Source organism: Candoia aspera, chromosome 16, assembly GCF_035149785.1.
Source record: "Candoia aspera isolate rCanAsp1 chromosome 16, rCanAsp1.hap2, whole genome shotgun sequence".
In the NCBI taxonomy this organism is placed as follows: domain Eukaryota; kingdom Metazoa; phylum Chordata; class Lepidosauria; order Squamata; family Boidae; genus Candoia; species Candoia aspera.
Genome location: NC_086168.1, coordinates 11,837,307 through 11,862,173, shown reverse-complemented (window position 1 = coordinate 11,862,173; position 24,867 = coordinate 11,837,307). Strand labels below are relative to the sequence as shown.

At 57.4% G+C, this 24,867-nt stretch overlaps 2 protein-coding genes across 2 annotated transcripts in view; both read right to left on the bottom strand.

The window, feature by feature from the left end:
- Positions 1 to 18: 18 nt before the first annotated feature.
- On the bottom strand, positions 19 to 4,485 carry CLIC3 (chloride intracellular channel 3). The gene is made up of 6 exons (XM_063316313.1): positions 4,241 to 4,485; positions 2,742 to 2,851; positions 2,238 to 2,363; positions 1,991 to 2,097; positions 1,164 to 1,339; positions 19 to 803 (listed from the first exon to the last, which is right to left on the bottom strand). The coding sequence occupies exons 1-6, from the start codon at positions 4,274 to 4,276 to the stop codon at positions 642 to 644; spliced, it is 717 nt and encodes a 238-aa protein (XP_063172383.1). The 5' UTR covers positions 4,277 to 4,485; the 3' UTR covers positions 19 to 641.
- A 1,260-nt stretch (positions 4,486 to 5,745) lies between these two features.
- ABCA2 (ATP binding cassette subfamily A member 2) overlaps positions 5,746 to 24,867 on the bottom strand; it is a 37,528-nt gene continuing 18,406 nt past the window's right edge. The window contains 32 exon segments of the mRNA XM_063316337.1: positions 5,746 to 7,694; positions 7,829 to 8,035; positions 8,306 to 8,443; positions 8,722 to 8,824; positions 8,941 to 9,338; positions 9,533 to 9,667; positions 9,965 to 10,106; positions 10,815 to 10,993; positions 11,228 to 11,345; positions 11,687 to 11,819; positions 12,263 to 12,386; positions 12,918 to 13,065; positions 13,541 to 13,656; positions 13,799 to 13,973; positions 14,291 to 14,351; positions 14,601 to 14,712; positions 14,966 to 15,071; positions 15,161 to 15,374; positions 15,660 to 15,985; positions 16,601 to 16,700; positions 17,118 to 17,324; positions 17,708 to 18,013; positions 18,105 to 18,225; positions 18,786 to 18,970; positions 19,330 to 19,512; positions 19,991 to 20,187; positions 20,506 to 20,718; positions 20,820 to 21,000; positions 21,258 to 21,422; positions 21,584 to 21,788; positions 21,955 to 22,105; positions 22,454 to 22,644. Coding sequence (XP_063172407.1) covers positions 7,659 to 7,694; positions 7,829 to 8,035; positions 8,306 to 8,443; positions 8,722 to 8,824; positions 8,941 to 9,338; positions 9,533 to 9,667; positions 9,965 to 10,106; positions 10,815 to 10,993; positions 11,228 to 11,345; positions 11,687 to 11,819; positions 12,263 to 12,386; positions 12,918 to 13,065; positions 13,541 to 13,656; positions 13,799 to 13,973; positions 14,291 to 14,351; positions 14,601 to 14,712; positions 14,966 to 15,071; positions 15,161 to 15,374; positions 15,660 to 15,985; positions 16,601 to 16,700; positions 17,118 to 17,324; positions 17,708 to 18,013; positions 18,105 to 18,225; positions 18,786 to 18,970; positions 19,330 to 19,512; positions 19,991 to 20,187; positions 20,506 to 20,718; positions 20,820 to 21,000; positions 21,258 to 21,422; positions 21,584 to 21,788; positions 21,955 to 22,105; positions 22,454 to 22,644 — 5,376 coding nt within the window. The 3' untranslated portion in view covers positions 5,746 to 7,658.

The following is a 24,867-nucleotide window of genomic DNA, read 5'->3' as shown; positions in this document are numbered from 1 at the left end:
TCTTATTAGTATTAGCATCAGTTTAATTTTGGGGAAGGACATTTATTGCATCTGAATTTTGGGAGGGGTATCGTACTTAGAAAGAGCCCTAGATAGGGAGAGAGAGAAAATGTAGAAATGCAGGCAAAGCCACCCGCCACATTTCTCCTGGCCTGTCACCTTCCGAGCCCCCGAGAGCGAGGTCGTGTCCAGTGCTTCTCCGAGCTGCAGATGAGTGGCATATCCTAAGAGTGCCACCCATTCAAGGGCCTTTGAGCCCATCCTTGCAGTTGTGAAGGGAGCTGGTCTCTCCTCCATCAAATCTTCCTTGCTGAATCTGAACGTGAGCAGGTCAGCCTAAAGAAGCAAGCCGGGCTGTCTAGCGAGTGGCCTGTCTGTAGACAATCGCCACAGCATTCATGCCAGTGCTGCCCAAGGGCAGGGCTAGTTCCTGGCCACCTTGTGTAAGCACCCACTGCCTTGGTGGGAGGGAAGATGGGCGGCGGTGCCAGACATGCCAAAAGGCAGTCTTGGGCAGAGCTGTACCCAAGGGGGTCCCGCTGATCTCAGCCTCCAATGGTTTCTTCCGCTGCTGGGTGGCTCTGAGGGAGAGGAAGGAGGAGCTGGGCAGGGCGTGCCAGCCTCCTCCTCCAGCCAGGGGGCTACTTGGGCTGCCTGACCACGCCGTGGTAGGCCTGGATGATCTCCTGGCGGTTTGGACAGGTGTACTGGAACTCCTTGGTCTCGGCAGCATGCTCCAGGTAGCGCCCGATGCCCCGCAGGTCCTTGGGGATGCCTGCCTGGCGGTAGTGCTGGCACACCACCTGTGAGAGGAGAGGAGAGGAAAGCAAAGATCAGGGCCTCCCTCAGCTGAGGGTGGCTGTGCCCTCCGTTTATTCCACTCACTTTGTTTTCAAGTTAAAGATGAACCCAAACCAGAAGGTTGAGATTCCCAGGATCCTGAATTATCTTTGTGCTGAGTTTTGAGATAATTATAGATCTGTTGTGGGTGGGGTGGAGAAGAGGCCACCCCTTCCTTGAGCGAATTTGGTGCACAGAGAGGAGACAGGACTCTCTAAAGGAACAGGGAATTGGGTCCCCAGGACATCCACCGCAGGAAAAGGGTGGCGGGGGCAGGCAATGGAGAGGGATGGGTTGTTCTGGGTCCCTCACTGAATTCTCACATTCACAATGTTGAGTTTGGGGAGCAAGTTGCAGTCAGCGAGTGTCATCTGGTCCCCATCCAGGAACTGCCGGCGGGAGACAGCCAGCTGGGGGTCACGGGCCAGCTCGTACTCCAGAGGGGTGTTCAAGTATTTGTCCAACCTTTGGAGGGCTTTGAGAAGGCCATGGTGCAAAGCTGCAGGAAAAACACCCCAAGAAGTCAGCCTTTGGGGCAGATGGGCGCAAAGAAATCCACAGACAGGCTGCCTCTAACGGGGGGCTTGTTTTGCTATTCTCATTCAAAGGAACTCCTCGGCCTTGTCTTCTGAAACCAAAGATTCAAATCGTGAGAGTCATCATGTTTGCCGGAGAGGCCAGGCCCAGGTGTCTGAAGACCCATGCACCCCTGGTTCTGCTCTAGCATCTGAGGTGCTTGGAGGGGTGTCTCTGCCAGCTGATCTACTTCCCTTACTCATATCCTCTCCTACAACCCACCCATCTGCTGCCAGCTCCTGCCCCTCGGCTCAAGGCCTTCCACGCAGACAAAGGGGAGATTTTGCTCCTGTTCTATAGGTGCCCAGCCTGACTCTCCTGCGGGGAAGCAGCTCTGCCTTTCTCTCTTGCACCCCCCACCACTTTGCCCCCAAAAGGAAGCCCACCGGGTGCTGAGTTTAAAGGAAGGCAGCTGTGCCTCCTCCATGCTGCCCTCCAGATGTTACATGGAAGCTCACTGGCTCAGCACCGGCTTTCTCTGAGTCAGCAAACGACTGGACCAAACAAAAGGCCTTTGTGCATGCTGGCTGGGGAGGATGGGAGTTGTAGTCCAACACCCACCCCGCCCTCTCACCTTCATCCTGAGCAGGTGCTGGGTTCTTGATGTAGGCAGAGAACCGGTGGAAGACGTCATTCCCAGCCAAGGTGGACTCTCTATATCTGGGTGCCAGGCTGGGGAACCTGTGGGGGAAAGAAGAATGCCGACTGCTGAGCCTGCTTGGCCCAGTCTCCCCCTCTGCACAAGGGGCACAACCCAGGTGTGAAACTCATGCCAAGTTCCAGCCCCTCTTCAAAACTGGATGGGGGCCCCAGCTGCTTACTCAGGTGGGGCCAGGGTCTCCTCCAGGAACTCTTCGATCTTGATGGTGTCTGTTTTGGGCTCCCTGCCATAGAGCAGGACAGGCAGCTGGGCTCCTGGGGCGAAGTCCTTCAGGACATCCAGGGACCTGTGAGGGAGAGGGGTCAGAAAGGGGGCCGACCTTGGGGCACGGAGGGCCTCCCCCACCCCAAGCCCCTTCTGTATCCCCACAAGGGACACACCAAGCCCCAGCAGAGCTAATCCTCCTTTTTCAGGGGCAGTTCCCCAACTGCCCCTAAACACAGAAAGGCTTCTGGGGCCGATTCTGGGGGGAAGCCACCACCCCAGACAAAAGGGAAGCTTTCCTAACCCAGTTGGACAACAATCCCCGCCCCCTGCCAGGGGATTCTGGGGGGCAATAGGAGGGGGAAGCCGATTGAAGGGGAAACGGCGTGGGACAGATTCAGTGCTGCCGCCAAGGGTGAGTTGGCAGGCAAGGCAATGGCCCTCCCTGCATGCCTCTTACCTCTTCATGTCCACTGTGGTCAGCGTGAAGGGGACCCCCTTGAGCAGCAGAACCATGAAAAGGCGCTGGCAGAAGGGACAGTGCCCTACGGTCTCTCCGTCACTGCTGGCCTAAATCGGGCAGGGACAGGGGTAAAACAAATGGCCCTAGGCCAGGAGCCTCTCTCAGGGCATCTGGAAATGCCCTTCTGCAGAAATGGCACAAGGGAACTGCGACACCCTGGTGCCATTTCTGCAGAAAAGCATTTCCAGTCACTTGCTGAGATGGGCAGCTATAGAAATCAAACAATTCAAATAATAAAGCAAAGCAAAGCAAAGCAAAGCAAAGCAAAGCAAAACACAGTCTTGAGAATTATAACCAACCTACCCCCTTTCCTTGCACGGTGCCCACCAAGTGTGTGGGACTACAAGTCCCATCCTCCCAGCCAGGACTGGATGTGAGCAAGTGAAGTAGGTCAACCGACAGAGACACGCCTTTAAGCATTTCAACATGCCATCAAAACCCTTTGGGATTTCAGTCCAGTTTCAATGCTTGTTAATTCCCTCCTCATATGCAAGTTATTTTTGGACCAGTGCGGGCGCTTGTGGGATGGGAAAATTATTTGGCTGCTGCTTAATTGAGCCTCTGCGACACCTTGGCCTCACACCCTCTTCCTGATCTGTCTTTTGGAGGAAAACAGTGCACTTGGTATGCGCACTCACCTGCCCAACCAGCTTTCTTGTGAACGGCAGGGCATCAGGGAGCCCTCCCAGTGATGCTGCTTTTTATTGCGATCAGGATTGTTCTCGGGCCAAATGCAAAGATGGTGCAACGTTTCAGATGCGCTCTCTGCCAGAAAGGGCGCTTCGGGGCAGAGATCTGGCGGGGTTTCATTCTGGGGAAACTGGTTTGGGCAAGGCCTCCTTCTGAGCACAGCTATACGGTTGCACAGAGAAAGAACCTTTCGGCTCTGGGGGGGTGGGGGAAGCATTACGGCTGCAGCCACCCATTCAGAGAGGGAGAAGGCTGCTGTTTTCCTTGGGACTTCCCAGTGTCTCCAAGCAGGATGAACCTCCCCCCCCCCGCCCCATTGTTGGGCTTGCAGTTCCCCTCCAGCCAGATGTTGAGGGAACTCTGGGGAGGGAAGGTGGGAATGTCCTGATGTGGCCCAGACCAAGAAGTGCATGGAGGCCTCCTCCAGAGGTAGAACGACAGCAGAGGCTGCAGCCGGGGAGATTCTCTTAGGACCCCAAGGAAAGGGACAAAGCGGATAGAGGCAGGGATCTGGGGGGGGGGAGCATGAGGAGGCCCCATCCAAAGACAATCCTGCTCTCAGCCCAGTTGCCGAGGGTGGGCAGGGGAAACGCATCCACCCTGTCCTGTCCTTGGTTAGGAGGGGAGGTTGGGCCTGATGATCCCTAGACCCCCCCCCTTCACGCTTTGGCAGCAGCGCCCAAGCAACCCATCTGGAGTGCCCCATCCGAGTTCAGCCCAGTGGCACCTGTCAAAACAAGCCTTACCTTGACGAAAAGCTGGAGCTTGGAACCCTCTGCCATTCTGTCTTGGCCCTAGCAGGGAAACCTGGCATCTGTCCAGCATCTGCTCGGATCTGTTTTATAAATTTGACACACCCTCCTCCCAGCTTCACCAGCTGCATTCTTTCTTCCTCGCCTCTCAGAGCCCTGTTCCTGCAGCCACCCAATCCAAGGAACTCCCTTGCTCTCTGGGTGGCGCTGGGGGTGGGGGGGACTGCTGTGATGTCACAGACTGTCTGCTGACCTCCTCTGGGTCGAAAGGCCGGATATACATCTAAATAACGCCAGCGCTAACACATTACAGGGGAGGAAGAATCCATCCTGCTTTATTAGTCTAGTACGGTGTTTCTCAACCTTGACAAAGATGTGTGGACTTCAATTCCCAGAATTCCCCAGCCAGAATTCTGCGAGCTGAAGTCCACGCATCTTGAAAGTTGCCAAGGTTGAGAAACACTGATCTAATAGATACTGGCGTGGCAGGAAGGCTGAGCTTTGTAAAGGGTAACCAAAAAAAGATTTTTGCTGTTGCATGTATACATCCTCCCACAACTTCTCTGCTCAGGGCCAAATTTTCTCTCTTGTTTTTAAAAGCCCCAAACATACAGCGGGATCAAAGGGGGCCCAGGCTGTGTTAGGGCAACAGAGCAACAGTTGCAAGATGCTTGGCCTTGTCCATTCAGCGGAGAGCAGCCAGGAGCCCGTTTCTCACCCCGTCCTCCACGGGGAAGCTCTCCCTTGACCTGGCCACATCCTCCACGTGACATCTCTCAATCCCACCTCTAGAAACCCCAGGCCCCAGGCACCTTGTCCCAGGCAGCTGGGACAAGGTGCCCGCCCTCACTTGATCCAGCTGCTCAGAAGCCAGAAGTGTGAGAGCCACGCTTCCGAGGACATAAAAATAGCGATAATATTTCTGCATATGAGTACAATTCACCTGACCTTTGAAAGGCTGCTGAGAGATTAAGGAGGTGCCTCCAGCATGGGCATAATTAAGACCCGAGGCGAGATGGCTCTGCAGAAAATGCCAGCCTTCCGCACCCGGGGCCACAATGCAGGGTTCAAGCCAGCCCCCATGTGCTTCCATTGCTCCCAGCCTGTCGTGATTAGGGGGGAATGTGTTAAGAAACAAAACACATGTAAGAGAAAGCTGTGGATATTCTAGGACAATTTAATTTAAAAGAGTAATAAATTCACCAATGCAGTTACGAGAATGATTCACACGCTAGATTATGGAAGGGAATGATTCATGCTGAACCGAGGCCGAGGTTCGGCCTCCCGACTTCACAGGACTGGCGTTGCCCTTAAAACCACTCACAACTTGGCAGACAAGTCCTCCCCACACAAGGATCAAAGCAGTCACCACTCTGGCATCTCCTTCACAGATATTTTTGGGGTTGGTTTGTTCTCTGCTCCTGCTCAGCACTGCAAAACAAGTCCCAGCCCACGCTCCTCTCCCCGCCACCCCCACAAAATTCTCTGCCAAACACCAATAGGTTATTATCATCTTTTTATTAAAACAGTAATTATTTTTCACATTGGGTTTTCCGGTTCTTTTGCTAGCAACGTACGGGCTCTTTGCAAAGGCCAACTGCCAGAGCTTTCCTTACAAGCTGCCTCGGTGGGGCCCAGGATCCCCCAAGTCGGGGGTCGGGGCGGGGAGAATGGCCGGAGGGGCCAGGCAGAGCGGACATTGGCCAAGCGCGGCCCTGACTCGGCAGGGCCAGTGTCTCTCCTTCGTGCTTGATACTGGACCCAGAGAGAGGACTGGCCAAGCCCAGCTGCCCAAAAGCTGTTGTTGGGAAGGGGAGATCGGGGGAACCCTGCACAGTGCCAGCCTCACCCCCAGATTCCCCCACTGCTTAGGCACACGCTCACATTCACGCCCCTCCCCAGCTCTCCAATAAATAAAAAACATTGTGCTTGCTAAGCAGAAAATAAGCCAAGGCAGTCTTTGTCTAAAATCTTCATCTTTCTCGAAATACAATTTACACTTGTTCTGTGCTGAGCAGCTCTGCTGTCCCAGGGCTGCCGGGCTGAGAAGGAAGCCGGGCCCTGCTCTGGCCCCAAAGGGTCCCTCCCCGGGTCTCCCAGCACCTCTCCAGCTTCAACCAGGGTGAAAAACCTCAGGAGGCCACGGCTGGTCTCTTGGCTGCGCTGGAGGTGGTGCAAATGGGACTCAGCTGGGGGGGCGGGCAACTATGGCAAGTGTTGCAGCTGGTGCCCTTCCCCAACCGGAAAAGGACAGGATGGATCTGGACCCGCTTTCTCCAGCTGCAGCCCCATCTGGCAGGTTGGACTACAGCTCCCATCTTCCCAAACCACCCGGCTGGGGCAACAGGCATTGAAGTCCCACACACCTGGAGTGATTCCAGAAGCAAATAAAGGCTCTGTCTTTGGCCACCTGGGCAAAGAGGCAACTGGACAGACCCCCAGCAGCTATTTGCTGCTACCGCTTAAGTGAGCCTCCACGGTTAGAAGCAGAGACTTCCGAAAGACGAACTCATCATCCCACCGGACGCTTCCTATTAACACCGTGCCAAATCAGGGCACAAGCGGAGGAGCCGGAAAGCCCCTGCCCCCCATCTGACCGGTGGAGACGCTTCTCACAGGCTCTGCCCTTCTGGGCCCAGTCGGTTCCTTGATGCTCTGAGAGACAAATCGGAAGGGACGTTACTTTAAAACAGCAAAGAGCTCCAAGCCTGGTTAGAGGAAATGGAGGGCGAGGCTCATGGGGGCCAGGCGCGCTCCCTTGGGCTGCTTTTGGGTTCAGGGTCGGTTGGCTGCTTTCTTTTCTAGCAGGATGCCCAGGCGGGCAGCATTTTCGAAGCCTGCATGGAGCTGCAGCAGGATTTTGTCCCTGGGCTGAGTGACTTGTGGGGGGGAAGAGGGGGAAAGAGGGAGGGTGCCTGCCTGCCTGCAGGTGCGCCCTGCTAGGAACAGACAACTCCCCCCACCCCCGAAGCAATCCAGAGATTCATCCCAGGAGGATCAGCCCCCTTTGGCATCTCACGCTTCCCTTTCAGAAAGGCAGGCGGAACCCAGCTTCCCGATCCGGCGAGGCTTCCTCTGCAGCACGGCCAGCCGCCCTCCGCAGTCTGGTCCAGGGCAGCCGAGCAGAAAAGGCAGCGAGGCACAGTCTCTCCGGGGACCGATGCCTGAAACTGTGGGGTTCAGGTGGGGCTCGGAGGCAAGTCTTCTCATGTGGCCTGGGCTGCGCCGCATTCGGGCCCCGGCCAGCTGCAAAACCACACAGGGCCAGCTCCTTTCCCAGGGGGCCCAACGGGGCCAAGGCCTCCTCTCGCTGCCCCCGCCTCCGGGAAGCTCCCGCACGCTCGACAGCAGCCACATAGCGGGAAGGGGGGGCGGATGCACAGCCAGGGGAGGGGGCGCATCCCCTCCATTTTCAGCAGAGGGTGTCAGTGTTGAAGGAAAGCTGGGCCTGTGGGGCGGAGAAGAGAGCAGAGAAAGTCTTAACGTAGCATCCAGGAGAGTGCCACCCACGCCGGCCTCTTTGCCCCCTCCGAAGCGCCAGGCGACCTGGCCAGGCACGGACCCCCCTCCCAGCAGCCTCACCCGCTCCTCCTCGAAGCTGATCAGCCCCTCGTCGTCTGTCTCCAAGTCCTCTGGCTCCTCCACCACCATGGCCCGCAGCTCCGTGGGGGTCCCGCGGGGCCGTAGCAGGCTCAGCAGGCGCTGCAGAGGGGACTCCATCGAGCAGGGTGGAAGGCACTCCTGTTGCTCCAAGTTGTCGCTCTGCTTCTTGGCGAAGTTCACAAACACCTGGAAGGGGGGAGGCCGGGTCAGGCCGGACGCCCATGCGGTAAATTGCCTCCCCCGCCAACAGCCCCGCAGAGAGGCCCTGGGAGCTCCAGGGGGGAGGGCCCCTGTCCCAGGCTGGCTGCGTTCCCCAGACTGGCACCCTCCAGATGTGTCTGGCTCCCGCTCCCAAGGACGCTGCTCTGCCGACCCATCAGGCCCAGAGCCAGCTGGAATCCACACCAGAACAGGGTGGCCAAAGGGAACGTGGGGACCCGCCACCTCCCCACTCACGTTGTCCAGCGTGGTCTGGCTGACGGAGTAATCCTCGATGCCCAGGATGGCCACCACCTGCTCCATCTTGCTGAAGACCTGAGCGAGTGAGATGTGCTCTGACTTCAGCTGGTACTGCACCTTTGTGTGGTGCCTCTCCTGGGGCAGTGGAAAAGGCAGGGTAAGGTCAGTGCCACCACTGCGGCCTCCTCCTCCTGTTCCTCGCTTGGCCTGGCAGGAGTGCCAATCCAGCTGGGCTCAAGCGCCTCCAGGAGCCTGCAGCTGGTTGCATCTGCCTTGGCGCTCGAGAGCAACGGGAGGCATGGACCCAGAGGGGCCGGTAGAGAGCCTGCTTGGAGTTCCTGCAAGAGGAAGCTCCTCCCTGCCCGCCCCCCGCCCCCTGCCGGTGGCTCCTGGCACCCGAGAGTCACCCAAACCTTGAGAACGGCCTCCGGGAAGTTCCGGCTGAAGAACTGAGCCACCTCCTTCACGTTCAGGCTTGACTTGGTCCGAACGGTGATCATGTAGCCGTCCCCAAACCTGTCCGGAGCAAGAGGGGAGGGGGCTGCCTGCAGGAGCCGCTCTCCAGGTCCGCTGCAGGCTTGGGGGCTGCCGCGAGGCCCCCGCGCTCTGCCCGCCCAGCGCCCTTCGCTCACCGGTTCTTGAGGTGCTGGATGCTGCCCAGACACTTCAGGCGCCCGTTCACCATGATGGCCAGCCGGGTACAGAGGGCCTCGCACTCCTCCATGCTGAGGGAGGATGGGCACAGCTGAAAGAGCCGAGCGGGGCACGCTTGCCCCACGCGAAGGGGAAGCGGCTCACCCCTGGCTCCCGGGTGCCCCTCAGCTGCTGCTAACTCACCCAGACACTCCCGCCCCCCGGGGCTCCCTAACCCAGCCGACCCCTTGCCCAGGCATCTCAGGAAACTGGGGGAGGGGGCGCCAGCCTGCCTGTGCGAAGTCAGAACCACGGAGCGGCCCGTCTTGATGATGTCCAGGATGAGGTTCCAAAGGAAGCGCCGGGCCTTGGGGTCCATGCCGGTGGTCGGCTCATCCTGTCAGGAGGGGACCGGGGGGCGGAATTAGGCCCCGCCGGGCTAAGCCTCCCCTGCCCAGCTCCATCTTGGGCAGGCTGGGCTGTGTCCCAGGCGCTGGAGCACGAGAGTGGAAGAACGAAGCGCCCCACGCCACGCCACGCCACGCCACGCCACCCTCCCGCCCCTCCTCTTGCCCCCACTTCGTGCCTCACCAGGAAAATGAAGGATGGGTAGCCGATCAGCGCAATGGCGGTGGACAGCTTCCTCTTGTTGCCGCCACTGAAGGTGCTCGCGGGCTTGTTGGCACACGTGGTCAGCTCCAGCTTCTCGAGTGCCCACTTCACAACCTGAGCAAAGGAAGAAGGGGCTCACACCCGCCCAGAACAGCCAACAACAACAAAGGTCCACTCGTCCAGCATCCTGTGGCCGGCCAGGCGTTCCAAGGAACGCCACAGTCCCCTGCAGAGGCCTGAAACTGGGGCGTTCGCCTCACTTCTCTTCAACCCTTTCTGTCTTGTGGTGGTGAGTCCCACCAACACGTTTTCCACACGTGAAGCAGCAGCAGCTGCCTTCTACTTCAGCAAGGACAACCGGGAGATTGGAGGCATGTCGGCCTTGGCTGCTTTCCTCCGCTTCTCCCTCACCCGTTCCTCGTCCTTCCAAGGGATGCCACGCAGCCGCGTGTAGAGCTCCAGGTGCTCTCGCGCCGTCAGCTCATCAAAGAGGGCGTCAAACTGCGGACAGTAGCCCAGGCTCTGCTGGACCTGCAGCAGCTCCTTCAGGATGCTGTGGAAACCAAGAGCGGATCTGAGCGCAAGGCACGGAGCTCAACGCTCCCCAGCAGGGTTTCTCAGCCTCGGCAGCTAGAAGATGGGTGGACCTCAACTCTTAGAATTCTGCCGAGGCTGAGAAACCCTGCTCCCCAGGATGCCCCCAGATAGGCAGGTTGGAAGGAAAGGGATTTCATTCAAAAGGAAAGGGTACTCTAGAAGAGACAAAGGGCTCAAAGCAGCTAGCCATAAAAAAAATCAAGTAGAGGAAAAATGAATTTAAGGAAGTATTGCAAGAATTGCAAGCATCGGGTCACCACGGGGTGACCCGATGCTTGCAATCCTTGCAATCCTTCCTTAAGTATTGCAAAATACTTAAAATACTAAAAGCTAGCAGGAAGGCACATCCTTCTGTTCTTGTTGCTCTCTTGCAATGAGTAAGACAGGACTGTACTGCCCACCCACGAGGGCTCCACTGGCCAACGCACTCACGTCCTCTCTCTTGCTCTGCGGGCACATGACCCCACTGTAAAGGCTTCTCAGCCATGACCCCTTCTGGGGCAGCAAATTCCCCCACAGAACGACAGGTTATGCCAAGGGGAAAGAAGAGGAAACAGAATCAGCTCCAGGTGCAGCTATTGTGCTCCTGGGGAACCCTGCAACGGGAGGTAGGCTGTGCACCCCACTCCCAAGAGACCCGCCAGCCCCGACACCCCAGGCTTACCTGTGCCCATTGATGAAGGCCTCGCCATTGGTGGTGCTCTCATCCCCTGTCAGCATCTTGAAGGTGGTCGTCTTCCCTGCCCCATTGACGCCCAACAAGCCGAAGCATTCTCCCGGCCGGACGCCCATGCACAGCCGGTCCACGGCCAGAACACGGCCAATCTTGCGGGACTTGTACACCTGGTGCCCAGCGAGGGGCGGAAACAGAAGCTGTCTCAGCCTCAGTGAGGAAAGAGCTCCTCCTTGGCCTGGGGGACTTCCACCTGCAGGAGAGGCCCCCTTGCATCCGTCTCCTGCCTCAAAATCCCACCTGGGTTCTCCCCCCCATGCTCAAAGAGGGCCGGCTGAGCTTTAGATCTCACTCCCTGTGGACCCCTTGCCCCAGGCGAACCTGCCGCGGATCGACCCCCCCACCTTGGTGAGGTTCTCAATCTTGAGCATGTCGCTGTCAGCGCCCCCCCGCAGAACTCGCTGCCGCTCAGCAGCCACGTCCACGTCATCTTCGATGGGTTTGGTGGACACAGGAAGGCGCCTGGGCAGGGGTGGGAGGGGTGCAAAGAAGTTGTATTTTCAGTTGTAGACAGCAACCTCCACCTCCCACACCAGCGTTTCTCAACCTTGGGAACTTTACGATGGGCGGACTTCAACCATGCTAGCTGGGGAATTCTGGGAGATGAAGTCCACCCATCTTAAAGTCCCCAAAGTTGAGAAACCCTGCCCCACACTGTGGCATTACATTAGCTTTCCCCTGCCCAGCACCCTCCAGATTTGCAGGACTGCAATTCCCACCTTCCCCAGCCAGATGGGAAGGAAACTCTGCCGCCCCCCCAAAATCACTCTTCCAGGTGTACACGTGTGTATGGGCACACTCACTGTGGTTTTCGGAGAAAGTTGTACTGGCACATGATGGTGATGAAAAAGCCAACAAACCCTTCAACGGTCATGGCGACCAAGGCCCGAGTCACGATGTCCCACTCAAAGGGAGACTTAATCTTGTCGAATTGCCCTAAAGGAACAGAGGCACGGGCGGGCGGGGTGACGGGGCCAAAAGCTCCCACACTGCCAGGGGATTCCTCTGGGCGGTGGGAGCCGGTGCTGAGCAAGGGGCACCAGAGGCTGGTTCCTACTTTCCAGGACTATTTTTCTAGGGATTTTACTTGTTTTATTTAACGAATCTATAATTTTATTTCTATAGTTAAGCACAAAAGCCCTGAAGGTGCTTTTTTCCTTTTAACAAACATTTCCTTGCTGAACGCAAGAGGTGAATCCTTCTTTCCTCTCGGATCTCCCAGATAACCTAGGACAAGTTGTAACTGAACAAGCCAGGATTAGAAACCACTCTCCATGCGTTCAAAAGCCTGCAACGCCACAGGAATAAACTGTGGCACAGAGAATGGTGGGGGTGGGGGGGAGGAAAAATTGCAGGGCGAAAGCCAGGGGCAAATTTACCTATCTTGGCGTAGTATTCGTTAATGTATTCATTGTAAGCCATCTCCATGAGTCCATGGCCCAAGTTGTAATTGGGGAAAATCAGGAAACAGTTTTTTAAGTAGCTGTTTACCATCTTCAGGTCCTGCGGAGAAAAAGGCACTAAGGAAGGGCCACAGCAGCATCAGACCAGCCTCCCACCCCCTGCCCCCGGTATCGTTTGTCTCCAGTCTCTAGAATGCAGAGCTACACTGGGTCTGCACAGGGAGGTTCTAACTCATGGGACAAGAAAAAGCTAATCAGAAGCCAGCGACTATCACCACATTTTGGGGGGAAAGCGTTAGACAAGCCATTTACTTATTTTTTAACAATTGTTTTAGCTCCCTCTTCTGCTGAAAAACCCGTCCACGTGGCTGAGGAAAATGACTGAAAAGCAAGGGTGTTCTTTTTAAATGCAGTACCCACTGAAAGGAAGGTACTTCAAAAGATCCAAATATCCTTGGGGTGTATTGGGGGCGGGGCCCTCGCCTGAAACAGGGCAACACAAGGAGCAGACCAGGCCACAGTCAGCCCTGGCAATGAGCAGGGGCTACCTCTGCACAGCCCAGACGTGGACTCACGGGGGGTGGAGCCCATGTTTTAAGGCACCCAGCCGGCCGGCCCCCGGCTTGCCCACCTTGTCGTGCTCAAAGAGCTGCAGAAGGAAAGTGGCCACGGTGGCTGTGATGCCAATGAAGAGGTTGATGACGATGAGGAAGACGTACGCCGAGCTGGGCACCTCGAACCAGAAGGAAGCTGGGTACATGATGGGCGTCATGGACCACCTGGGGAAGGGAGGAAGTTGGGGGCGAACGCAATAGGCCCCCGCCTGAAGGCGCACAAGCCCCAGAGCTCCAGGAGTTCCAGCCAAGATCTGAAGGGGAGAGCTTCCCATCCCAGCTCCCTCCCCCAGAAGCTGGAATTCAGAGGTAGACTGCCTCTGAAAGTGGAGGTTTCATTCCTAACCCTTCTGGCAGGAGGGCAGACCCACTGGCTTCCCTTTGTCTCAACACACTCCACGAGGCTGACTTTTGCCCTGCTGCTCCCCTGCAGCAGCACATCAGGGAGGGGAACTGGAGCGCTGCCTCAGGCAAGACCCCCAGGAGCCCCTACAGGCCAGGCAGGAAGGCAGCCGCTCCACCATTCAGCAGCACGCCACCCCTGAAGGGGAGGTCTCCCCCACCACTCTCATGATGCCCGCAGGAGGGCAAGCGGGCTCCCTCAACCCTGGCACCGATTTAGCTAGAAGCCGCAACTCACCCGTAGAGCAGGAAGAGGGCCAGTACCGCGGGGAAGTTGGTGGGCGAGGTGTAAGCCGGCAGGTCGAAGACAAAGAGGATGATGATGCAGCAAGTGGCTGGCACCAGGTAATTGAGCTGGGAGAAGAGGAACAGGGGGTGGGGGGGGAGCTTCAGCATGGTGCTACCCCGCCACGGAAGCCATCTGCCCCTCCGTCCCCCAACACCCGGGGGTCCCAGCCAGCCCAGGCGAGCGAGTGGCCTCCCCCTCCCAGCCTACCATGTCCCAGACGTAGTTGGCCAGCCAGTAGATGACAGGGTCGCAGCCACTGACAAACTGGAGGTGCTTGGCCTTGGTGGACTTCTCAGCCACCAGGAAGACGACAAAGCTCGCGGGCACAAAGGACATGGCCACGATGATGAAGATGGCGATGACCACGTCGGTGCCTTGGAGGCTGAGCGGGGGAGAAGAGGTTGGCGCATCTCGCCAGGCCTGCAAACGCTCCTCCGCAGAAACCCACTCGCCCTGAGGCTTGGCGACACTCCTCCAAGGCGGGGACAGTTTCCCTGCCGAGCCCCGTAAATGCTCTGGGCCTGCTTCAATCCCTTGCTCCTTTACCCCGGGAGTGGAAAACCCTAACACCCCACACCACCCCCAAGCCCAACATGCTGAAAAGTAGCGCAGAAATAAACCCCCATATTCACTTCAGCACATTCCATGTAACTCAGCTGGCTGCAAAAGAGAGGAATTGGGGGGGGGAGGGGTACCTACAGGTAATCCAGAGAAAGGCTGGCGCTGGTCTTGTTCATTGGATGGTTGGTCAGGGTGATGCCTGGAGGGCAGAGAGAGAGACTGGCACGACTGCCAAGAGAGGGGTTCCTCTGCCCGGGCCCAACACCCATCTCCTTCCCCAAATTCCCTCTCTAGTAACTCAGCCACCTCCTCCTCTCCCAGGGCATCCAAGGCGGCCTGAGGAGCAGAGGCGAACGTGCCCAGATAGAGCCTTGCCGCGCCACCCAATTTAGTGTTGCTGCCCCGATTCTCCCCGGCATCGGGAGGCCTTTCCGCCCATCATGCTCACCATAGGCTGCGCGGTTGCCCCTGCTGCTGGGGAGGTTGGCGCGGAGGATGGCGTTGTTGAGGGCATTGAGGTAGGTGGGCATGCTGTGGTAACCTTTGTTGTTGTAGTACACCTAGGAAGGAGGTGCAGGGAGGGGAGCGTTGGCACCAGGCTGCTCTTGGGCAAACAGAGGGCCTGGCTTAGGGAGGGGAGCGGGGCACCAAAGACCCAGCGAGGCAGGGCCAGCTGGAAGACAGGGATCAATCAGCCCCAGGAGCTGGTGCGCTGCGCCACCAAAGGGGGCGTGAACTCCCATTTGAGCCCCTCTGGTGGGTGCTTCTGTTCTGCCCGCCACAGACGGGAAGCAACATAATGGGGGGCCCTACCTGGGCGGTACTGCGGACAGCGATTTTCCGGACCATTGGGGGAGCTCGGGCCCCAAAAGAGGCCGGGATGGATTTCTGGATGTTGCCGAAGGTCACTGCTCCATACCTGGGACGGGAAGGGACCAAGTCTTGCTTAGCAGGCACCTGCCAGAACCACCCCTGGTGGGCAGCCTCCCCTGCCACCCACACACGCACCTGTGCAGCCGAAAGCGGTCCGAAGTATAGAGCAGATACTCCGAGACGTTGTGCCCTGTGATGTCCACCAATATGTCCCCCGTCACCACCTTCATCTGGGGGGGATGCCCCCCAACCCCGCTGGGGCAGGAGAAGCCGGTTCCCTGCATGGAGCAGGTACATTTGATGGGTTCATGGACGATGCTGGGCTGGGCTGGGGTGGAGGTGACCGTCTCTGGCAGGGAGAAAAGCCAACACCAGGGGTGTCACCCACTGAGGGAACTCGGGGCTCATTATTGCGGCACAGAAAAGCGGCATAACCATCGTGCATTAATCCAGCCTTTCAGGGCTAGTGCCTCCAAGCCCACTGGGGTCCCAGAACCTCTCCTCAGGACCCCGCTTCCAATGAACTGGAGAGGCGGGTTTGCACCAACCTCCAAAGCGCCACTTTTGAACCTGCCTCTGCTCTTCCGACCCAGCCCGCCTGGAGGAGCTTTCCAGCCGAGGGCCAGGCCCGTACCTTTAACAGTGGGCGGGAAGCTGGTGAAATTCCAGGCCCGCAGCAAGTCCTCGTCCAGGGAGTAAGGGTAGTCGGAGGGGGCAGGGGATGGAGGGGGAGGCACGAAGTTGGAGAGGGGCAGCCCCTGGGTGAAGGAGTCCAGGCACATCGCGTCAAAATACTTGGCAGCCAACATCTTGGACTCGTTGCTGTTGAGATTAAGGGCCTGGACTTGCTGGTCCAACGTGCTGTTGAAGGCCGACTTGAGCACGCAGGTGGCCCCGATGCCGGAGGGCAGGTAGAACGTGCTCACCAGCTGCTGGGCGCTGGCATCTGGCGATGGCTGGCTGAAAGGAGGAGGAAGAGGAGGAGGAGAACTTTCCAGCCCAAGACTCCAGCATTCCTGCCCCTGACCCACCCCAGCAGAGTTCAGGAGCCTGCTTGACTCGCCTGTCCCATTATGCAGTGGGCAGATAGACTGCCTCTGCAACTGGGTGTTCCACTGTATTTATCCAGGCTTGTGCTCCCGTTGCACCGTGATCCAAAGATTTCCCTGGCTATTGAACAGCCCCTGCCCACAACTGGGGGAACATCTCTGCCTGCCAAGTTCCTACACATTCATGAATTAGGGACTCTTAGGGACTCTGATGAGGGCTGCGTGGCTGGGAGCAATGGGCGTTGCATGCAACGGACCGGGAAACACTGATTTACAGTGTATGTCCTGGGTGAACATTCTCAAGACAGAGGAGGAAAGCAGACATTTGTTCCCACCAAAGCCTGGAGGGTTCCTCCCTAAGGAACAGCCACCAAGGCAGAGTTTTGCCCAATCTATCTGCTCTCTCCCAAAAAGGGGAACGTTCTCCTTCCTGCACAGCCCAGCCTTAACGTCCGAGAACCTCTCTGGACCAGATTGCAGCAAATGCTCGGGGGCGGGGGGGTGGCAAAGGACGTCCATCTCTTACTGGTAACCACGTTCCTCGTTGGCGTACGGAATGAAGTTGCCTCTGGGCTGGGTGTAATTGTGATACTGAGACGGTGAAAGGATGAGGGGAGGCAGGTCACCTGCGGAGCAAGAGGGGGGGCATTACCACTGGACGCAGAGGGACACCCCCCCTTCCAGCAGCAGAAAGAGGGGCAGGGAGGGCAAAAGCTCTGAGTTCAACTTCCCATCATTAAACGCCCTTTAAAATCCAGAATTCAGCCCAGAGGCCCATTCCCTTCCCAAGGACAGGGAAGACGTTCAGGGTCGTCAGGGGAAACGTCCCACTGGCTCTCCTTCGACAGAGAAGCCTTCCCAACCCCTTCCCTCCAGAGCAGTTTTTCTCAACCGTGGCCAGCTGGGGAATTCTGGGAGTTGAAGTCCACCCATCTTCAAGTGGCCACGGCTGAGAAAAACCGGAGGGCAAGCCTTGGGCCCCGTCGGGAAGCGGGAGGAGGGCTCCTGCCATCCAGAGTTCAGGACAGGCGGGCATCCCCTACCTATTTCCGGGACAGAGAGGGCCACGGTCATGGCGACGCAGACGAAGAAAGCTGGCAGCAGGATCTGGGAGAAGAGGCCCTTGCTGTTGCGCTTGGCGCAGTGGAAGCGCTTGACGAGCAGCCCATGGAACTGGCGCAGCTTCAGCCAGGAGCCCTCCAGCCGGAAGCTGCCCTGTCCGGCCAGGGCAGCCTCCTCTGGGTCAGCATCTTGCTCTGCGGGGGGGGGGGGGGAGGAGGGAGGGAAGGAGAGACAGTAAGAAGGAAGGCAGGCAGGCAGGCGGGCAGGCAGGCCCTTCTCCCCTGCCCGGGGCCCAGAGATTTTCTGGGTTGGGGTCACCACCTCCACTCCGCTCCCTCTTCCTTCCCCAGCAAAATGCCTGAGCGCCGGGAGGCAGCGCCCTTCCCATCTCAACCCGTTGCACCAGCCCAGGTTTTCTGCCAACACCCTTCAAAAAGTAGCAGGAAAAAACCAACGTGGACCACAAGGTTTCCAGGAAGCAGGTGGCCCTCCCCTCCCGCCCGCCCCATTCTGAACCGCTGCTCCCCCCCCGCACCCCCCGCACAGGCAAGACTTTTCCCAGGCCACGCACCTTGCAGGCTGCTGTTATCAGGGTCCTGCGGGTTTTCAAACAAGGGGGAGTAATCGCCATAGAACTCCGAGTAAGCCCCACCTTCCTCGCCACGCACAGAGCCGGCCGAGGAGGAGGAGGAGGAGGAGGAGGACTGCAGGGATGCCTGCGACTGAGCCAAGTCTGAGCAGGCCAGCAGGTTCCCCCGGTCCCCCTCTGGCTTCGCCGGCCTTTCCGGCCTCAGGAGGGGCTGGCCGTTGGCTTCGGGCGTGGGGCAAAGGCGAGGACTGGGCAGCGGGAGAGCATCTTGCTTGGACTCATTCATATCTGCAAGGGTGGGCAGAGGTGAGCGAGGCTGCCCGGGCTGCCTGCCAGGAACCGTGGTTGGCTGGGGAGCCTCTGCCCACCCCCGGCTCACCGGCATCGCTGTTCTCCAGAGACTGATCTTCTTCTGAGACCTTGAGGAAGACTTCTTCCAGGGTGGTGTCCATCAGGCCAAAGCTGGTGAGCTCCAGCTCGTCCAAACTGTGCTCCAGGTGCTGCGGAGTGGAGCAGAGCAGGAGGAAATCAGGGGAAAGGGGGAAACCCAACGAAGCCCATTCCCATTCAGGGTCCTGCTCCACGAGTGCGCTTGGGGGTGGCCAAAAGCAACCCTCCGGCACCGACGGTCTTGATGCAAACGTTTGAATGTCCAGGGCCTCAATCAAGCAACTATCCTTCCAGGATCAGACAAAAGCAATTTGTTCCACGCCCAAAGGAGGCTGCAAATTCACTGCTTTAAATCAGTTTCACCGATTCACAGAGGTAGAGAAGGCGATCAGGGCCTACCAGCCCTGAGCTTCCAGGCTCAGGGGTAGCCTACCTCTTGCAACCACAGGGGTGCGTGTGTGCTGTTATCAGCTCAGCCAATGCCAACGATGGGACCCTCCCTAGATTCTTCTGGGGATCCACTGTGAGATTTGCATGGCTTGCGAGTCCCGCTGAGACGGAAAGGGGGCATCTGGGTTGGCAAGGACCCCCCTTCCGCTAGATTGTTGTGACGCACACAGAGATCACAAACCAGTTGCTGTCTGCGCACTCGTGAAATCGAAGCACCCACCTGGAACAAGCGTTCGAAGCAGCCCTTCTTGACGGCCTCGCTGGGCAGGATGTAGGAGAGCTCCGTGTTGGTGTTGGAGACGAGCATGCAGGAAGCCACGTGCTTCTTGATGAACTGGGTGACGCGCTCTTCAGAGCAGGGGCTGATGGTGGAGGGGCAGGGGGGGCTCCGGGGGAGGCCGGCCTCTGACGGAGGGAGGGAGAGCGTTAGCCAGACCAACCTGCATGGCGGTTGCCACAACAAAGATGCCTTTTCGCATAGCTCATAATTTTAAGCGTTACACAGCTGCTGCCGAATTGCGCGATTTTAAAAGAAATCGGGAGAGGCATAGAGTCAGGCAAAGGAAAGACACGGGGCTACAAAGGCTATGCAGTCTGGTGGCCAGGTGAACCTCCCTGTTCAGAGGAAGTCTACCTGAGTACAAAAGGCCAAGGACGCAAGAGGACTTCCTGCCTGCCAAAAAGGCAGAGTCAGCATTGTGCTCACTAAAAGGAGGATGATTTGGCCCTGCTGCAGACGCAGCAGGGCCAACGGGGCCACTGACCCGTGTTGGTCCGGGGGTCTGCCTGCTTCTTGACCACTGTCAGCTTGTACCCGTCCCCGTATGTGCTTTTCAGGAAGAGGGGCGAGCCGCAGCATTTCAGCTTCCCGTGGGAGATGATGGCGATGCGGTCGCCCAGGAGGTCGGCCTCGTCCATGTGGTGGGTCGAGAGGAGGATGGTCCTTCCTGGGGTGGCAGAAGAGGTGGAGGTGGGCCACGTGGGGGTAGGAGGAACCCCCAAGAGGACACCACAAAAAGGCCCATCACGGCAGGGGGAGACCAGAGACCCACTGGCACCAGGCAGACCGGCAGCACCACTTGGTGCCACAAGGGGGCTCCCCAAATGTTCCCTGGGGCCTCCAAATTGGGTGAGGGGCAACATGCCAGGCATCGGGGAAGTCCAATCGATTGTAGCCCAGCTCACTGACAACTCCAAACTTTTTCAGGTTTGTTTTACTTGTATTAAAGTCAGATAAACCAGCTAACGTTGACTCTAACCCACCCCAGCCTGGCTGCAGGAGACTTCAGCAACCTCTCTGGCCCCACTGCACTGCAGAGAGGATCCAGGAAAAGAAGCTCAGGGCCAGCGCCTCCAGGTCACTCGAGCCAAGGAGCCAAGCTGTGTTGGTCCCGAAGAAGCGTCTCTGGGGCCCAGCAGACTCACCTTGCTTGTACTTGAGGATGAGATCCCAGATAGCCCGGCGGGCATAGGGGTCAACGCCAGCTGTGGGCTCGTCCAGGATGACGGCCCGTGAGCCCCCCACAAAGGCAATGGCAACCGAGAGTTTCCTCTTCATCCCTCCGGAGAGCATCTGCACCAGGAAGTGGCACTTGTGGGTCAGCTCCAGGTCCTCAATCATCCTGCAGGGACAAAAGCAAGAAGGGACACAGCTCCATCTCCCCAGGGAGTCCCTCAGTTTACGGGCTCCCCCGGCCTTGGTACTTCCCGCTGCAGAAGTCCTACTGGCTGGGAAATGGAGCCCCTCTGGGAAGACTCGGTAAGCCTGTCCTGGATCTGCTCGTGGAGAGGGAGTGAGATCTGAGCCGAAAGCTCCCCTGCAAAGGAGTCTGGAGGTGGGGGGGAAGGGGCAAGGTAGGCCCGCCCTTGCTGGCTGGGGGACATGGGAGCTGTGATCCAAGGCCCCAGCTTGGGGAAGGCTGCCTCGTGGCCACGCCTACTTGGCCATCTCCTTGCAGATCTCCTCTTCCGCCATGCCCTTCAGCTGCGAGTAGAACCAGAGGTGCTCCTCCACGGTCAGCTTGTCAAAGAGGACGTTGTGCTGGGGGCACATGCCCAGGTTCTTCCGGATCTTGTCCATCTCTGTCCGGATGTCGTGGCCGTAGATGGTGGCAGAGCCGGAGGTCGGGGGGAAGAGGCCCGTCAGGATGGACCTGAGCAGGGAGGCAGCAGGGGGTGCGGTCACACAGGGCCCCCTCCCTGCCCCCCCAACCCTGAAAGGGGTTTTTCCCCCCTCCCCAGCCGACATACTCACATGGTGGTCGTCTTGCCGGCACCGTTGTGGCCCAGGAAAGACACCACCTGGTTCTCGTAGAGGTTGAGGCTCAGCTTGTTCAGGGCCAGCTTCTGGTCGGTCTTGTAGATCTTGGTCAGTTTGTCCACGCAGACCACCAGGGGCAGGTGGGTGGGCTCCTCCTCGATGCCCCGGCTCTCCTCTGCAGCAGGTCAACAAAGGGCACAGAACGGAGGGGGCCCATTGGTCAGGCCTCCCACCAAAGATCATGCTCTGCCCAGACCGCCTCTACGCCCCGGCCAGCTTGCAACGTGCACTGCGGCAACAGGTGTGCCAGCTGCGTCTCCAAAGACTTTTGGGGCAGGGAGGCCACTGAAGGGCAATCTTCCTCCCTTTCTCTAAGGCAAATGAACGGGAGCTCTTTACACAAGTCGGCCCTGCTTCCACCGCTGTTCTTACCCATCTTTCTGCTCTCCATGGCACACGCTTGGTCCTCCTCTGTGACACTCAGGTGGGTCATCTTGGACCAGGGCCATGACCAGTCCCAGGCCTCGGTGCGCCCATTTCCCAGCCAGTAGGACTTCTGCAGCGGGAAGTACCAAGGCCGGGGGAGCCCGTACATTCCTGGGGAAGAAACCCACGTTGGCACAGCACCGGAGGCCCAGCAGCCAGACAAGAACCAGCCGTGGACAATCTTGGCCCTCCCCACCAGCCAGGGTGGCAGCTGCAGCCAGCAGGGAGCAGAGAAAACAGGTGGGACCGCCAGGCTCCCCCAAACCCCATACCTGGGTGCACGGCTTCGATGTACCACGTCAGCACCCCGTAGATCACGGCATCGATGATCAACATCATCATGGAAAGGAGAAGGCTGAAGTCATCCCCTTCCACGGGGGACTGGCTGAAGGTCTGCCACTGGATGCCCACTCCTGCCACTTCGTAGAGGGCAAAGTACTTTGAGCCCAGCCCGAAGGCCGTGGTGGACATCAGGGACTGGGGAGAAATAAAGGAGGGGCAAGAGTGAAAAAATCCTCCTTCCTAGAAGGGACTGGGAAACATCCGGAAGCGCCTCCATCTTGCCCCACTGGGCCAGACCTGGCTTGGAGGCTTCTGCTGCCCCCCCAGCCACAAGGACTCCCACTATCTCCCGAGGACTCACGGCAATGCACTTCTCAAAGGCGGTGATCTTGTCGTGGGCCACTTCCTCACGGATGGCAACATACATGTAGGGGACGTAGCTGAGGAAGTAGATGATCCCGCCGCATGCTGAGGCCAGCTTGGCCTTGGAGTAGAGCACGGAGACCAAGAAGCTGAGGAAAGAGGAGAGAAGTCACAGGCAGCCCACCGTTCTGCGGAAGCAGGGGAAAGGGGCTTAGCTAAGCAGGCCTCCCCAAGCCCATCCTCCTCAGCCAGGGTGCTAGACCGAGGGAGAAGTTCAGGGAGCTGCGTGCTCTGTGCAGCAGGGCAGCCTCATGGGAGGCAGGAGGCTGTGTTTCCTACTTCTGCAAAGCACCCCAAGGGAGGCCAGAGGAGCACAGCCTGCATCCTCAACGCAAAGGTCCAGATTCACAGCAGGCCAGGCCATCCCGCCCCATGTTTATCTCTGGAAGGGCTTGGTCTTTGCTGCCCCTCCCTCCCTCCCTCCTCCTTGCGCTCACCAGAACATGATAGTGGCCACAGCATAGATGGCCAGGAAAAGCCAGATGATGACCACATCGCTGTGCATAAGGACCTTCCCGTACTTGAGGATGGCGGTCAGTGCTGTGACCGAGATGGACAGCTGGACGAAGCCGGTGATGAACCACGCCACCCAGTGGACCGCGTTGTTCAGCCCCATCATCTTCATCACCTGCACGGCACAGGCACCAAGATCAGCCCCATTGCCCTATCCTGTGCTCCACACATGGGGCAGCGCAGCAGCCAAAGAGATCTGGATTGTGTGGCAAACTTCGCAGCGTCCCCCAGGTGAGCCCCGTCTTATCTGCCCGATGGGAATGAGTCTCCTAAGCTGAACAGACCACGGTTACGTTTCGGCTGGGAGGGAGCCCGAGGGGTGAGCCCACAGCCCAGGAAGGCTTTGCCACCCACAAGAAGCATTGCCTTGGGGTGTGCCCCAGACCACCAAGCAGCCATGTGTTCTGTGGGCTGGCCTGCACCCGCTGCTGCTGCTACTGCTGGCTGGAAGGGGCTCCCTGTGGCACCTTCCCCATTTTCCTCCCATTTTCCTTCCTGGGGCCAGGACAGAGCTGGCACTTGCTAGAAGAGACCTCTGGAAAGGCCAGCCTGAACATTGCACGAGCACTTCTCAGGAGCTCTGACAGCAGCCCCGAGACTTCCAGCCCTTGCCTTCGCCCCTCTAGTCAAATCTTCAGCGGAAGACAAAATCTGATTTTATTATTTTTTTTGGCCAAAAGGGGGAAAGAACTGCTTCTTCAGAAGTTGCAAAGGAAGGCTTTCCCCCAACCCACGTTTGGAAATCATGGCAGGGATTTGCATACAGGATGCTGATATGAGTCTATTTGCAGCTTTAACGGCAAAAGCTCTCACTTTTTTTATTCGTTTAGTCGCTTCCGACTCTTCGTGACTTCATGGACCAGCCCACGCCAGAACTTCCTGTCGGTCGTCAACACCCACAGCTCCCCCAGGGACAAGTCCATCACCTCTAGAATATCATCCATCCACCTTCCCCTTGGTCGGCCCCTCTTCCTTTTGCCCTCCACTCTCCCTAGCATCAGCATCTTTTCCAGGGTGTCCTGTCTTCTCATTATGTGGCCAAAGTATTTCAGTTTTGCCTTTAATATCATTCCCTCAAGTGAGCAGTCTGGCTTTATTTCCTGGAGGATGGACTGGTTTGATCTTCTTGCAGTCCAAGGCATTCTCAGAATTTTCCTCCAACACCACAGTTCAAAAGCATCGATCTTCCTTCGCTCAGCCTTCCTTATGGTCCAGCTCTCGCAGCCATATGTTACTACAGGGAACACCATTGCTTTAACTATGTGGGCCTTTGTTGTCAGTGTGATGTCTCTGCTCTTAATGATTTTACCGAGATCGGTCATTGCTCTTCTCCCAAGGATTAAGCGTCTTCTGATTTCCTGACTGCAGTCAGCATCTGCAGTAATCTTTGCACCCAGAAATACAAAGTCTTTCACTGCTTCTACATTTTCTCCCTCTATTTGCCAGTTATCAATCAAGCTGCCATAATCTTGGTTTTTTTGAGGTTTAGCTGCAAGCCAGCTTTTACACTTTCTTCTTTCACCTTCATCATAAGGCTCCTCAGTCCCTCTTTGCTTTCAGCCATCAAAGTGGTATCATCTGCATATCTGAGATTGTTAATGTTTCTTCCAGCGATTTTAACTCCAGCCTTGGATTCCTCAAGCCCAGCATGTCGCTTGATGTGTTCTGCGTACAAGTTGAATAGGTAGGGTGAGAGTATACAGCCCTGCCGTACTCCTTTCCCAATCTTAAACCAGTCCGTTGTTCCGTGGTCTGCTCTTACTGTTGCTACTTGGTCGTTATACAGATTCTTCAGGAGACAGACAAGATGACTTGGTATCCCCATACTGCTAAGAATTTGCCACCATTTGTTATGGTCCACACAGTCAAAGGCTTTAGAATAGTCAATAAAACAGAAATAGATGTTTTTCTGAAACTCACTGGCTTTTTCCATTATCCAGCGGATATTGGCAATTTGTCCCTAGTTCCTCTGCCTTTTCTAAACCCAGCTTGTACATCTGGCAATTCTCGCTCCATGAATTGCTGAAGTCTACCTTGCAGGATCTTGAGCATTACCTTACTGGCATGTGAAATGAGTGCCACTGTTCGATAGTTTGAACATTCTTTAGTGTTTCCCTTTTTTGGTATGGGGATATAAGTTGATTTTTTCCAGTCTGATGGCCATTCTTGTGTTTTCCAAATTTGCTGGCATATAGCATGCATTACCTTGACAGCATCATCTCGCAAGGTTTTGAACAGTTCAGCTGCGATGCCGTCGTCTCCTGCTGCCTTGTTATTAGCAATGCTTCTTAAGGCCCATTCAACCTCACTCTTCAGGATGTCTGGCTCTAGCTCACTG